The 15,691-nt window shown below is 34.0% G+C and overlaps 2 protein-coding genes across 2 annotated transcripts; both read left to right on the top strand.

Moving 5' to 3' along the window:
• Nucleotides 1-584: 584 nt before the first annotated feature.
• LOC133706230 (ras-related protein RABA1f-like) lies at nucleotides 585-2,665 on the top strand. Its single transcript, XM_062131717.1, has 2 exons — nucleotides 585-959; nucleotides 1,868-2,665. Exons 1-2 carry the CDS (start codon nucleotides 739-741, stop codon nucleotides 2,295-2,297), a joined length of 651 nt encoding a protein of 216 aa, XP_061987701.1. The 5' UTR covers nucleotides 585-738; the 3' UTR covers nucleotides 2,298-2,665.
• A 7,422-nt stretch (nucleotides 2,666-10,087) lies between these two features.
• Nucleotides 10,088-15,225, top strand: LOC133667844 (acyl-coenzyme A oxidase 3, peroxisomal-like). Its single transcript, XM_062087520.1, has 13 exons — nucleotides 10,088-10,578; nucleotides 11,181-11,298; nucleotides 11,407-11,514; nucleotides 11,616-11,788; nucleotides 11,874-11,973; nucleotides 12,058-12,132; nucleotides 12,589-12,719; nucleotides 13,361-13,496; nucleotides 13,577-13,696; nucleotides 13,915-14,061; nucleotides 14,138-14,242; nucleotides 14,345-14,446; nucleotides 14,880-15,225. The coding sequence occupies exons 1-13, from the start codon at nucleotides 10,100-10,102 to the stop codon at nucleotides 15,126-15,128; spliced, it is 2,043 nt and encodes a 680-aa protein (XP_061943504.1). The 5' UTR covers nucleotides 10,088-10,099; the 3' UTR covers nucleotides 15,129-15,225.
• The last annotated feature ends 466 nt before the right edge of the window (nucleotides 15,226-15,691 follow it).

Raw genomic sequence — 15,691 nt, 5'->3', positions numbered from 1 at the left:
AAACCCTAGTGGAGATAACGATTGGAATTCAATTTAATAATGAAGATCTTCTATTAATGGAAAAGTATCAACCTTTCAATGTACACATTTTTTTTTTAATGTTTTTGTGATTAAATAATTCATGTCCACATTGTGATTAATTCTGCCATTCCGCGTTATACCTTTTCAAATATCTAGAAGGCTATAAGCCAAAATAGATAATTTAGGGTAACTGTAAATCTCAAGAACTTCAAAATAACTTTTAGAAAATCTAAATTAATTAATAAATAAATAGAATGAATGAATGAATGAATGCGGAGAAAACAGAAACAGTGTTCAAGACACAATTTTGTTTATAAGATTGTTAAATTATTAATTTTAAAAATGTATTAAAGTAATAGGTTTGATTATTATTATTATTATTATTATTATTATCGGAAATTTCATTTCATTTTTTTGTTTTATGAGTATCATAATGATTTTGAAAGAATCTTTTATCATTTAAGTAATTATTTTAAAATTCACAAGTGAGTTTTTTTATACTATCATAAAAAAAATTGAATCTAAAAAATCAAATGGTTAAAGTACAATTATCAAGCCTACTCCCAAACAAAAATCAAAGAATGTTCAACACTTTAAAATTCAAAACCTCTACACAGATCCACATATAACCCCACAAGTCCACAACACAGAAAGGCCAAACCTTTATCTCTCAACTTCATTTCCCATATAACAAAAACTAGAGAATTAGCAAAGCAAATGGGTGCTTACAGGGCAGATGATGACTATGATTATCTATTCAAGTTAGTGTTGATAGGTGATTCTGGTGTTGGAAAATCCAATCTTTTATCAAGATTTACAAGGAATGAATTCAGTTTGGAATCCAAATCCACTATTGGAGTTGAATTTGCCACTCGTAGTATCCATGTTGATGATAAAGTTGTCAAAGCTCAGATTTGGGACACTGCTGGCCAAGAAAGGTCAAACCTTCTTGATCTCTGTATCTTTCTATTTTTCTAAGATGGGTTTCTTCTTGTTTTGTGACATTTGCATTTGGGTCTATCAGATCTATATGCCTTAAGTGATTGATGCTACAAAGTTTTGTTTTTTCTTTATTTTTTTATTTGGGTTTTTGATACTATAAGTTTTTTGCATATTGATGGTGGAAAAGGGGCTTAGTAGATTGCCATTATGGTAGTTGATGGACTTCTGCATCTGTATTTGTTGACATGGATGGAAACCATACTACATGAAAATGGGCTTAGTAGATCTAGTCTCTCATGCCGAAAATGTTAGGAACAGAAATGCCTAAATGTTTTATTTGGAGATATAAAATTTGCTTGAGAAAGGATCAAAGTTTGCACCTTTCTTTACAAAGTGGTTGATGTTTTGATAACAAATGGCTGTTTTTGAGTTGCTGCTAAACTCTGATTTGGATTTGTAAAAGACTGGAGAACAAGAAATATGATAGTCCAGTGTTTCCAATTGATCTCTGTTTTTTATTTTCTATCCTCATTCTGCATCCAGTCCAGGAAATAAAAACATCATTTTGAGAGAGATAGAGTATGACCCCATCTATTCCTCCTGTATGAATTGTTGTTGGCACATGTAGAAAGAAGGAGAGAGAAAGAAAAATGGTTGCATTTTGCTTTGATTATTGTTTCACGTAATTGTGCAGAATGTAATAGCTTTGTGTGATCATAAGACCTTTTCTCTCACTAGTGTCTAGAATATAACAACGTTTTCTATGGTTACCTACTTATTTTCTTGCTTTCTTATTGAACAAAAATACTTTCAAGCATGGTATCTTTTGTTGAAACTGAATTATTTCCAATCCTTGTATCATAAGGGTGCCTATTTTCATCATTGTTTCTATTCATTGATACAGATACCGTGCAATTACTAGTGCATATTATCGAGGAGCTGTTGGCGCCTTGCTTGTCTATGATGTCACTCGACATGTCACTTTTGAGAATGTGGAGAGATGGCTAAAGGAACTTCGTGATCACACTGATTCAAACATTGTGATTATGCTTGTGGGAAACAAAGCAGATTTGCGTCACTTGCGTGCAGTTACTACTGAGGATGCCACTGCCTTTGCTGAGAGAGAAAATACTTTTTTCATGGAGACCTCTGCCCTAGAGTCCTTGAATGTTGAAAATGCTTTCACTGAAGTGCTCACTCAGATTCATCGTGTAGTCAGCCGGAAGGCTCTTGATGTTGGGGATGATCCTGCAGCCTTGCCCAAGGGACAGACTATTACTGTCGGCAAAGATGATGTATCAGCTGTGAAAAAGGTTGGATGCTGCTCCGCATAGATAGAATAGATGAAAGAAGTATGGTGGTAATAGTTTCTCCTATTTCATAATTTGCCTTTTTGTTATTTGAAGACGCTTTTCGGACACATGAATGTTAAGATGGATAGTTGTAGTCCAATTGCTTGCCTAGAAACTACCAAACTTCTTGAAGTTGAGAGAAAGCTTAACTGCTTAAGGTTATGGATCCAAGAGGCATATGCATTTGATTGCCATTCCTTTTTCCTTCTTTCTTTTGATTGTTCTTTTGTAAGTTTGTTCCTTGGAGTGTTGTAATTTTTAGACAGTTTCAACCCTCTAGTTTAGATTCAATTTTATTGCTTGAATTTGGGAAATATTAAGGTAATCGCTCAACTTGATTGATTGTTCAATTCTTTTTTTCACAATTTATTGTTTTTCACCGTTGACGTCCACACCAACAAAGGTGTCATCAAGCTTGTCATTAACATCGAAGAAATTGATTTTATTTGTTGATGCTTAATGTGCGGGCAGAGAAGTTGCTCTTTTTGCCTTGCTATGCAGCGGCTATTGTCCAAATGAAAGATCGATGTTCTTTCATGACTTTGCTGGGTTGCTGCAAACTTTCCTGAATATTAATGCTTGCATTTCGGCGAAGAACCCATGATTTCTCATTGTCATAACTCGTAAGTTAGCGAGCCAAAGCATGTCCTCTGTCGTGGCTTATTGGTCATTTGCAATCGCAGTTCTTCATGCTTTGGACGTAGCTCTTCTCCAAACATGATTTATGGTAGTGAACACCCCAGCTGTCATAAATTTATCAAATCATCAACAAGAAGGATATCAATTTATCTGGGTGATAACACCAGTTTGAGTCGCATTTTATAATGTAAAGGCATCAAATTCCCGAACAGAAGTGGAAGACCTTCCTCGTTTCAATATTTGGATATGAGAAATGAAGAAACTTGTTTGTTACATCAGCCAAAGACAACCTAGTTTAGTTCCTCCTCCAAGTAATTGGAATGTTCACCTATGAAAGGTGGCTCGTAGGCTGTTTAAGTTGAAAGATCAGACGAGGTAATGCTAATTACGCTGCAACTTCATTTCAGCAAATACTTTTGGCATGAATACTAGTCCAATAATGTAAGAATTTGGAAAAGCACAGTAACCTATCTCCTCTTGTACACGGTCCTCGTGGATTGAATATAAAGCATAGCCTAATTGGAGGTGGTTTTCTCATTCTGCTTAGCATAATAATGTCCTAAGTAATTAGCAGACGGTTAATGATGTAAAGCATGGATGACGATACTGAATTGAAGCTTAAATAATATTTGACTGCACCTGGTATTGCCATTTTAAATCATATTTGCAAGAACTCTTCCTCTCCATTTTCGAACTTATGTTTCTCGTCGACCAATTCAACAACAAATGTACCATAAAATTTAAGCTCATCATTCTCGAAAGCATACTAACTGTCTTACCTTGAACAATCTTGCTGTACTCATCTTGTAAATATTGCACACTACTCGGCTGAAATACCATATCCCTCCACTGCTTCCATGATCTCGAACTTGTCAACCTGAAATGTTTCCATGTAAACCTCTGAGAAATTAGCACAGCTCATCGCGAGAGTTTCCCCATCACAAACGAAATTTACATCATACCATGCATCATCGCCTGGATGCCGACATTCCATGCCAACACCTTAGTATGCCGCTAAAAAAATTGATCTTCAATTTCTATTTTAAGGAAGAAACAATAAGGGTTCTTGTAATAACACAGAACGTGAAAAATTAATTAATGAAGAGACAAAAAGAAAATATAGGGATGGAAAATTCTCTATTGATCACGGTATATATGCTTGTTGTGACAAGAACATTGTTGGGAGGGATATGGCTAAGGAAGATTTCTTACCTTATTGTTCTCCAAGGAAGAAACCAATTTAAAATTGTATGAGTTGGGTTTGCCAAAACTGAATTCTTGAATTTCGGAGATTATCAAGGAAGATTTGATGTAGGAGGAGAATTGTTCAAAATAAATCATGGACAATAGAGAGTGAGAGAGTGAAAGGGTATAGAGCTGGCAATATTTAGGTTCCGTTCTCTGTAGTTAAAATTAAGAAGGAGATCGTAATAACGCCTTTTTTTTTATAAGAAAGCAAGTGAAAGGAAACAACATTATCGTGATGCAGGGGTTATGAGTAAGGAGGGAAGGTGGTGCACGAGGTTGAATGGAATTGAGGGTGTTCTTGTTCTGTATTTTAGGGACTTTTTTGCGGCTTCAGAGATTGATTCTGAACGCAGGGTTCCTGATTCTGTTGATTCTATGGTCACACCAGCTATGAGATGAGAGTTCTTATGTAAGCGGTTCACTGTAGCGGAGATCCAACATGCTCTTCATCGGAAGCATCCTACTAAAGCTCCTAGTCAAGATGGAATGGCTGCTCTTTTCTATCAAGAGGTATTGGCGATCACAGATGCGCAGCACGCTTTTGATTTTTTAAATGGTGAAAGAACTCAAGAGCGTGACGGATTATAGACTAATCTAGAAACCTTCGGCCAATCGGTTGAGGACTACTTCGGAGAAAATTATTTTGCTTAATCCGAGTGCTTTCATACCGAGTAGGCTGATCTCGGGTAATATTTTAGTTGCTTTCAAGACTACACATTTTATCAAGAATGCTAGGACGGCTAGCAAGGGGAAGATGACTGATCTTAAGCTAGACATGAGCAAGGCATAGAACGGGGATATTTGCGAGTAGGAGTGCAGAAGATGGGTTTTGAAAAGATACACTTAAATTTTTCGTACTTCTTTTTCGTTAGGATAAGCACATCAACTACCTCAATTATTCCCGCTCTTTTCATTTCTCAACATATTTTCTCATCACAGCCAATCCATTCCTTTACTATCAAACTAACCCACAAAAATTACATCCTATGGAAAACACAGTTTGAGCCTATGCTCAATTGTTACAATCTTAGAAGTTAAAAGAACCAAGAGAACCAGAGATTTGAGAGCTTTAAACTTCTTCTATGTTAAGTGTATAATGCTCTAGTATAACTAATGTAACGAAATGTTTAAATTTGAACAGGATATGAATCCCAGGAATCATGGCAGTAGAAGAGTTTGCTAAGTAGAGAATTCAGGTGCTTCAATTGCTGGCATGTCAGCTTCATAGAAGGTACGTGTCTAGTCCCTCCCCTGGAAATTCTTAACAAGAAAATGTCTCTGGTGGATATACCTAGTGGTTTCAGAAGGATCAAATACTATCATTGCTTCTGTCATCAATCTTTGAGGGGGTTTGATGCAGTGAATAGCATAGAAAACATAAAAATTTTAATAAGCAAAAAAGTTATAGATATTAACTCTGAATTTACAATTTTATTCTACTCAAAAGTTTAAAATGTTAGGTGAAAACTTAAGATATAATTTATATTTCTCTAACAAAACACAAGAAACCTTCTGCCAATATGGTTCTGAAATCCAACCCTTCTGGTTCCTCATCTCAGCAGTCCTCTAATGCTGGTAATTACTCTTTTATGAACTATTCTGCTGGCAGCCATTATTCTGGTGATTCCAACTCTGCACATTACCTAGGAGGGCGTAACTATACCAATATGAACAATCGTTTCGACAGAAAGTGCGTTCCATGCCAGTTTTGTGGCTGAAAAAAAATCACACAGCAGCTACATGGAAGAGAAATTATGAATCCCAGCGTCCCAACTGGCCTTACAACAGCACATCCACAATTAGAAAATTGATAAATATAAACAGAAACATCAAAGAAATGTTTCCATTAATATTTTGCGGTGATATTTACTAAATAAATTTTTCCATCACTAAATCCGTCGGTAAACACTAAAGAGAATCGCATTGATCTTTCAATTCTGCACCACTGTTGCCTACTCCCTTCTGCTCACTATACCGATTTTGCTGGTTATGCAAATGCAAATATATCAGTATACCCTCCTCCTCAATGGCATCCTGACACAGCAGCAACTAATAACATCATGCTAGATATTGGAAACTTGTGCTTGGCTGACGATTATAAAGGTTCTGAGATATTAAATATTAGTAATGGTTGTGGTGTAAATATCGCACACACTGGATCGCCTACTTTGTCTTCTCAACATAAGCAATTCAAACTCAGACATTTTATATGTAACTCATATTGCAAAACAACTCATCTCTGTTAAAACAATTGTTAGTTTATATATCCATTATATGTAATGCTGATTTTGTTTATTCAAAATATATTTATTAGTAATAAATGCACTTTTCATCTTTAATATTTATTTATATTTGATTAATGAAATTAGAGTAAAAATAAAGTCATTCAAAAAATATATTTTACAAAAAAAATTATAAAATTATTATAATTATGAGATTCATATTGTATTAAAGTATTATTTTTTAAATGTTCATAGTCGATGTTTTATTAAAACAATATATATATATATATATATATATATATATATATATATATATATATATTATGTTTCTTTTTAGATTCACATGGGTATCCGGGCTAACTTGTGTGCATCTCGACTAATCTCACGAGCCTTGAAGTTAACGACCATGTAAGTTTTCAGTGGCCTTAAGGTTTGTGAGATTCGAACTGATGACATTTGAGGAGCAAACCCAAGCTAGCCTGACCAATTGAGCGACACCCCTCATGTTTTTTATATATATATATATATATATATATATATATATATATATATATATATAACTATGTTCTTGTTTTTATAAGTTGAAGTATAAAGGAGGTTTAAAACAAATATGTAAGTACTTATTAGATGATATATGTATTAAACTGACTTGCAAAAAAATTTCATATGGATAGATCATTTATGTTTATGAAAATATTCATATTACAATTATGTAAGTGATTTTCAAACTTGAAATTACTAAATTATGAATGTTATATTATATTATATTTTAGAAGAGTTAGTGATATTTGTTATATTTTAAAATTAAAATTAAAATACTTAATTGATATATATTCAAAAGAATAGACACTCAAATAAAGTTTACATTCTTAAATAAATAAAAATAAAAATTTACACTCATTAAAATTATACAGCGTAGCTAATTAAATAGTAGCATGCTTACGTGTCAATTTAATGATTATATAGACATGTATTTAACAAAATCTTACATAAATATTAAATTAAAAAATCAAAAGTTTATATAGAGAAAAACAAAAGTTAATACAATTAAATAAAAAAAATTAAACATCTAGTACACCAAAAATATCTAACCCTCTTTAGAAAAAAGGGATTTCCACTTTTTTCCAGCAATTATATATTGCATTAAACAATGTTTCAAGGGAAATCTTTTCCAATCAAATCTCAGTCTTGGAACGACCCGATATTTTATAATTTAAAATCCATGAATAAATTGAATATAAAGACATTAGGCGCTCCTACATGTAAGTTGGTGGGAAATTAATTTTGAAACTGTTTCCATTAAATTCAGTGTACTTGATTTAATTATTTCAATTTAATTCTATACTTTTAAACCAAAGTTTCCATTAAATTTAGTGTACTTGATTTAATTATTTCAATTTAATTCTATACTTTAAAACCAAACCAAACAATTTAATTGAATGAACAGTTCGGTTAAATGTTTTTACTCAAAATCTTTCAAATGTAATTGAGATTGCCATTTTGAGTCAATCAAGCTAATCTTGAGCAATAATGGACTTTATCTCTCTCATCTAAAATAGGAAAAATCAGAAAAATAATTGTGGCGTTACATGAGCGGTCCCTCTCATACATAAATATTCTAACAATCAACTCCATGTTATATTAATTACAGCTTGTAGAATAAATAGTAGAATTACAAACTCCAAACAGCCCCCATACTTTTGAGTAAACAACTCTTTGATCCCTGCAAATTTAATAATATCCCGCTTTGCTCTCTATTGTTTAAAGTTTTTTGATATCCTGATGCATGCATGAGGTTAATTTTTGAGAAAATGAATATTTTTCTTAGTTTATGAATTGTTTTCTATTTTTTTTCTATTCAACTCTTTAAGTATATTTATTTCAGTTTATACTTTGTTTTAATTTTCTCTATTGTTTAAAGTATATTTTCAACTCTCTCTTTTTTAATAACCAAACAACATGAATTCTAAGAGCTGATATTGTTTTTTAAAATATATTTATAATATAAGTACTTTGATATGCGATAGAACCAGGTCTAGTTTAAAAAATAATAATTTAGATAATCTAGTTAAAAATTAAGGTTGATATTATAAAATCCAATTACAATCTATTAACTATTTATTTATTTATATTTTTAAAAATTATTATTTTAATTTATAAAACAAATTGAGTTCAATATGATCCAGTGCTCGACGGGGTTTAAAAACTCTATCAAAGCCTACATGGAGAGAGAGTCTTTCCAATTTTGACGAATAACTTTTTAAGATCTGTTTGGAATTGTAGTAGTAGTAAGCTAGCGACGGTTCAAAGCGTTTTTTATTTAGAAATATATTAAAATAATATTTTTTTATATTTTAAAAATTATTTTTTACATTAACATACCAAAATAATCTAACAACATAAAAAAATTTATTTTAAATAAAAAAACGATTTAGACCGTATTCTTAAACGGAGCTAATGTTGAACGCGCGGTTCCAATGATCAATAAAACATCTCCAACGACCGACCACTGTTTCCGCACCTAACTAGCGCGCCAAGAATTACTAGTGTCTTCAAGACCTTACTTTTTGTGTAAAATACACTTTGATCCCTTTTATTTAATAATATCTCACTTTGCTCTCAATTGCTTAAATGCTTCTGATCTCATACATATAGTTCCCTAAAGTCTTCATGCTAAACGGCATATCATTACAACCTTCTTTTTTTTTGAGACATTAGGCCAAGTATGAAATTGTTTATGCTGGAGCCAAGACTTAAACTCAATATGCTAATATAATATTTTTGTGTTTTATATGTACATATTATTATGAATAGACAAAGATATTAACATACATTTAACTTATATTTGTTTTATAATTTTTTTTATGACTTTATAGTACTTAACTCGGCATATTTATAAGATATTAGAAGGAAGAAAAAAAAGATGAATTTTCATTAAATTATGTCATTGTTTCTTAATGGAGATTTGAGCTTCTTTGCAATGTTGTGATTAAAATTGCTTGAAATGTAGATTTAGTTTGATTGATGTACAAATTAATTCAGTTTAATTTTAAAAAATAAAACTATATTTTTTATGTTACGAGTGGATCTAGGGGAAGCAAGCAGGGACCTGGACCCCTACAAAATATTTTATATTTAGTATTTAAATATGAAATAGTATTATTTTAAATAAATAAGCTTTTTAATAATATATCTGATTATATTAATTTTAGCCTTTCATATTAAATACTACCAGCTCCGCCCCTCACTTACACGAATAATGAAAATTGTATTGATAAAAAATATATTTAATAATTTACGTATTGAAAAATATTATCAAATGGAAAAATTATTCAAATTAATTATAATCATGTGATTCTCTATCAATTCTCTCGGTATAAATTTCATTACAAAACGCATTCCTCTTTTGCGCAAGTGTTCGAAAACTCAGGTTGGTTTAAGAGTTTTTTTAAGAATAGAACCCGAAGTGAAATATTCGAAAATCTACAGAGGGCAAACTATATTTTAACATTTTTTTTTTAATTGTTTTTACTGAAAAAACCAAACAACTGAATTACAAACGGCTCTCTCATGTATATATATATGACACCTTCATCATTGCTTCTATATACTCTCCTAATCTCTGCAAATAATTATTGTCCTAGAACACAGAAACCTCGAAAGACCAGGCAAAAAATGGCACAAGAATCGTCAATCAACAGAGCTTCACGTAGAACCAGAATACTAAACAACCACCTAGTCCAATCTCCTTCAGACCCCACTTCATGTCTTCGAACAAACTCTTGTTTAAGCTACACTCCACCAGAAGTAACAGAACGTCTTGATTTCGACACCAAAGAAATGAGAAAAATTCTTGATTTCCACAACTTAGAGGACAGGGACTGGCTGTTTGGTGTTATCAAACAAGGGAAAGTGTTTAATGGGAAAGAGAGAGGTGGGAGATTGTTTGTACTCCCTGATTATAATCAGACAATGGAACAGCAAAGAGAAATGACTATGAAAAGAATTGAGTATTTGTTTGAAAGAGGTGTTTTTGATGGATGGTTGATGAAAAATGGGGTGGAAGCTGAATTGAAGAAGTTGGCTTTTCTTGACGTTATTCAGAATTTTGATCAGTCTCTTGCTGTCATGCTTGGTGTTCATTTCTTTTTATGGTACTATATTGATTTCTGTTTTCTTTTATATTGTTTTTGTGTGTGTTTTGGATTGGTGGATTCCTATTAGAAATATTTTCGACAATTGTGGTGTGATTTTTGGGTTTTGAATTAATAGATTACTGTTAGTTTCTTATTGATAATGGTATATGCTGTCATTTGGTTGCTGAGGAAGTTTCAGGGGAAGAGTGAACTGTTTATTTTAGATTATAATTTTTTTTTGCTAATTTCTGGGAATTTAGAATGAAAATGTAGGCAGTATAACTATCATGAATCTTGAAATCAGGAACTGAGGTTCACATCATTGCTTTCAAATTACTTCTGGATAGTTGGCTTTTCACGTTGAAAAGAAAAATCCTGGGTTCCTAAATTGCATTTAATGCAGTTTGTTGTCTTTGCATTCCTACTGGTTGTTGAAAATGGAGGAAAAACTTGCTTTTAGTTGTTGAGCTTTTTTATTGGATGCAATTCAGAAGGAATATTGAAGAAAAAAGAAATTATAAACCTTGCTGTTAGTGTTCAATTTAGCAAGGCCTGGTTTAGGATTTAAGAGAGAAATTATTGTGCATTGAATTTAAGTTCTTTTTGTTAATTAATTTCAGGGGTGGTGCTATCCAGTTTATGGGCACAAAGCGCCACCATGACAAGTGGCTAAGAGACACAGAAACTTTTGGACTGAAAGGATGCTTTTCCATGACCGAGTTGGGGCATGGAAGTAATGTATGAGAAAGCCGTTAATCTATTTGATCTGTGTCACTACTAGGGTTTATGTAGTTACTTATGCTCTCTTGTGTTTATTTGTCATCTTTCCTCGGATGATGCTCTTAGGTTCGAGGAATTGAAACAGTCACAACTTATGATTTGAAGACAGGAGAGTTTGTAATCAATACTCCTTGTGAATCAGCTCAGAAGTATTGGATTGGGGGGGCTGCTAATGTAAGGGTTTCCGTGAACCAATTTGTGTGTTAAGTCCTTTCATTGTTTTATTGTCTACTACGCAATCTTGTCTATGCTGACACAGTTTTACCGATGTTCAGCATGCAACACACACTATAGTCTTTTCCCAGCTCAACATAGATGGGGTGAATCAAGGAGTCCACGCCTTCATAGCCCAGATCAGGGATGCAGATGGAAACATATGCCCAAACATCCGTATTGCTGAATGCGGTCACAAAATTGGTTTGAATGGTGTTGATAATGGTCGAATCTGGTACTAACAACACCTTTTCTTTCTGTTTGTTGCTGATGACTGTTTTATAAGCAAATGCCGAACGTGATTAAGATTTTTTTTCCAGGTTTGACAATCTGAGAATCCCCAGAGAGAACTTGTTGAATTCGGTCGCTGATGTTTCACCAGATGGCCATTATCTGAGTGCAATAAAAGATCCGGATCAAGTAATTATTTTATGTTTGTTCCATGTTCTTTAATTGGTGAGAAAATAACACCAGTAAAGTGAATTGTCATGTGTTCTTTTCCAGAGGTTTGCAGCATTCTTGGCCCCTTTGACATCTGGTCGTGTAACTATTGCTACGAGTGCAGTTTTCTCATCAAAGGTATTGAATTACGATGGTTTGTTTCTATCTAGGTATTTACTTTCAGAATTTTTTACTGAAGACTACAAAAATTTCTGTAAGGATATTGTTTACTGCTAATGCATGTTCCACTTTAAGGTTTAGGATTATGCACCAGCTCTCGTAGCCATATTGGATTTGTCTACAGAACTCTTGTGTTTAGACAATTACTTTAAAAAAAAGTGGTTGATGTACTAGTAGTAAACCTATTTACTCATAAAAGGAATTGGTATAAGGTTGTAAATTATATCATACAGATGACCTGGGAGATGAGTTCTAAGTAATGCAGAAAATTACCTTATCAGAAAGAGTAGTTTTCATCCTATTTATCAAAGCTCTGTATTCGTGGTGCATCATATATGTACATGGCCTCCATAAATGGCTGTTCCTACAAAATTTGATTTTCCATTAATATGGATGTCATTTTTCTCTTTTCAGGTTGGCTTGGCAACTGCCATAAGGTACTCCTTGAGTAGGCGGGCATTCTCTGTAACACCTAATGGACCTGAAGTCCTTTTGCTTGATTACCCAAGTCATCAACGACGACTCTTGCCTCTTCTTGCTAAGTCGTAAGTATCCAAGTAGTCGCTACTCAGTCTTGCTGCAGAATATAATCTATTCACTATTTTGGGATGTCAAATTGTGCTTCGTACATCCAATTTCAAAAGAGTAAGACCCACTGTGATAATGAAGTTTCAATTTTTTTCAAGTTTGCTGTGTTCATCTGAGGGATTTACAATTTTCTCAAGCCCTTGTTTGACATTGTCTTCTGCCTTCTTAATATGCAATAATCGTGCTGATTTATTAGAATTCTCTTTTGTAGAGCCGTTGTCATTTTTATTGCTGAGTCTGGCTTTAGCATTTTAAGAATTCTATATAAAGGGTGTGCTGTTTTTATTGAAAAGTCAATATGATGATTATGATTTTGCAGAATGTGGTCAGGACAAATGAGAAAATGTTATCTTTTATCAAAGCACCGTTTTTACCTCGAAGTTTAATACTAGTTCTGTGAATCGTGTTGCTCCGGTTGTTACAAATCCTCCACCGCCCTTGGCAATGCTAGTTCTGTCTTCTGTGAACTGGCCATGCAACTTGGTTTTGGAATTTCTTCTGCCATGCAGCTGCTTATTGCTTGTAACTGAAATAAATAGAACTCTCGTTCTGACTTAGTTCCTTTCTCTTTCCCCTGGAATGAATCCTTGTCATGAAGGTATGCTATGACTTTCGGTGGAAATTACTTGAAAATGATGTATGTGAATAGAACCCCTGGATCAGCCAAAACCCTTCATGTTGTATCAAGTGCTTTCAAGGCTATCTATACCTGGCACAACATGAGAACCCTCCAGGTGAGGAGCTAGATTCACATATGAAAGTTAGGTTTATGGTTAAACGCCTTGCTGAATTTCACTAGATTCATGTTCATTAGGAATGTCGTGAAGCTTGTGGAGGACAAGGCTTGAAGACTGAAAATAAAATTGGTCACTTGAAAGGTGAATTTGATGTCCAGTCAACTTTTGAGGGGGACAATAATGTTCTCATGCAGCAGGTACAATGTATTGCCTTCATTTGAGTGAAATTTATTCGATGATGACTGCAAGGCTGAGTTTTGACAACGTTGTCTTTATGTTGACTTGATTCTTCTGTTCCTCATTCTGTTCCTCATTTTAGAACATCCAAAAACTTGACGTGTTTAATTTAAATGGAATTACATTTACTCGCACTACTTTTAAGATTTCTGTTTCAAGCAGTGAATTCTTGTTTCAGGTCAGCAAGGCACTCCTTTCAGAATATGCAGCAGCAAAGAAGAAAAATAAACCTTTCAAGGGTTTGGGATTAGAACACATGAATGGACCTTTCCCAGTAATTCCATCTAATCTCACACGTAGTACTCTCAGGAGCAGCCAATTCCAGGTAATATATTGTCAAGTTTGCAAGCACACCTTTCTCAATATATTTCAAACGTAGCTTCACCAGTTGTGCGCATCAGATGAATGCTTTCTGCTTGAGGGAGCGAGATCTTCTGAACCGTTTTGCTGCAGAAGTGTCACTTTATCAATCAAAGGGTGAAAGTAAAGAGCATGCATTTATTCTGGTAGGGATGATTTTCTGGTAATAGAGTTGCTCGGTTCTTGTTCCACTTCTCTCATTCCGATTGTCGTTGTTGATGGGCTTTTGCTTTACTTATCCGTACCAGAGTTATCAACTTGCCGAAGACTTGGGCAGAGCTTTCTCAGACAGAGCTATTCTGCAGACCTTCATTGATGCTGAGGCAAATGTATCTGCTGGTTCCTTGAAGGTAAGCAATGTAGAAACTATTCTCGTATTTGTCTACGCGTACACCTGGTGACGTAGTTTGTAAGGCTTTTAAGCCATTTTGTGATGTCCTAACATAATTGGAAGGCATAATCACTAGAGGAGTCGGGCCAAAACGAACTGCAGCCTGAACAAGTTTCTCTTACAAGTTCCTGTAACATGCCTTGATAAAATCTATCTCTGATTCACCAGGAAAAATAAAAAGAACTGTAAGTCGTAGTATGAGGAGAAACTTGGAATAGATTTTATGCTTTCCTGATTGTATCAGAAATTCTACTGGTAATCTTCATTTCTTTCTCCAAGAAATCTTGACCTATAAGGGACATCCTTAAAATGCTTGGTATGCAATATATAAAATGTTAGAGAAGGAAGAACCTTATCTAGTTGCTTAATTTTTGGATTTGCTTCCTTTGCAGAATGTCTTGGGACTGTTGAGATCTATGTATGCCCTAATCTGTTTGGAAGAAGATGCTGCGTTTCTCCGGTATGGGTACTTATCGACAGACAATGCTGCTGCTGTGAGGAAAGAAGTAACAAAACTCTGCGGAGAATTGCGACCACATGCACTTGCATTGGTCAGTTCCCTCGGCATTCCTGATGCCTTTTTGGGCCCCATAGCATTTAACTGGATAGACGCGAATTCATGGTCTTCAGTTAAACACTAGTGCCTTGGATCATTTTCTATCTTAAGCAGAAGTTTCGTTGTTTCCATCAGCTTATTTGCTTCAGGTCTTAATAAGAAACCGAGGGATACCACCCAAATTGCTGTAATGGTGCTGATCTGCACCTAAAACTATCTATTAACCAAATCGATTATCACTGTTTCAGATTTATGAGAACTAAGTCACAATAACTATATGATGTCCTGCTTTAAATTCCCGAAAAGCTTCTGTGCGAAGGTTGATGGTCTAATGAGTAGATTTTGGCGGGCGAAATCGGGAAAGAGGAGGAATATCCACTGGAGAAAGCTGGAATGCTTTGATGAGTTTGTGTTTAGGAACGTTGTTTCAACAACGTGTATGATATCGCCATGACCATCTTCTCGGATCAGGATTATCAGAATTAAAATGGGTGGAAATGACAAAGAATTCTTGTTATTTATCAATAAAAAAAAGAAATGGAAATGACAAGGAATTCCGATGTCATCATCACTTAAAACCCTCTGAAGTTGGTAGAGAAAATTCACACATTTCATTTAGATTCAACCGTATGCAATTTGAAGATATGT

This window comes from Populus nigra, chromosome 11, assembly GCF_951802175.1.
Source record: "Populus nigra chromosome 11, ddPopNigr1.1, whole genome shotgun sequence".
NCBI classification, from domain to species: domain Eukaryota; kingdom Viridiplantae; phylum Streptophyta; class Magnoliopsida; order Malpighiales; family Salicaceae; genus Populus; species Populus nigra.
This window is presented reverse-complemented; position numbering and strand designations above follow the sequence as displayed.

Bases quoted from the DNA above. Each gene is read 5' to 3' on its own strand.
- LOC133667844 (XM_062087520.1), top strand. From the start codon at position 10,100: ATGGCACAAGAATCGTCAATCAACAGAGCTTCACGTAGAACCAGAATA. The intron at 12,133-12,588 runs GTATTGAATTAC...TTCTCTTTTCAG, and splicing joins GTGCAGTTTTCTCATCAAAG to GTTGGCTTGGCAACTGCCAT. The intron at 14,243-14,344 runs GTAGGGATGATT...TATCCGTACCAG, and splicing joins AAGAGCATGCATTTATTCTG to AGTTATCAACTTGCCGAAGA.
- LOC133706230 (XM_062131717.1), top strand. From the start codon at position 739: ATGGGTGCTTACAGGGCAGATGATGACTATGATTATCTATTCAAGTTA. The intron at 960-1,867 runs GTCAAACCTTCT...TCATTGATACAG, and splicing joins GACACTGCTGGCCAAGAAAG to ATACCGTGCAATTACTAGTG.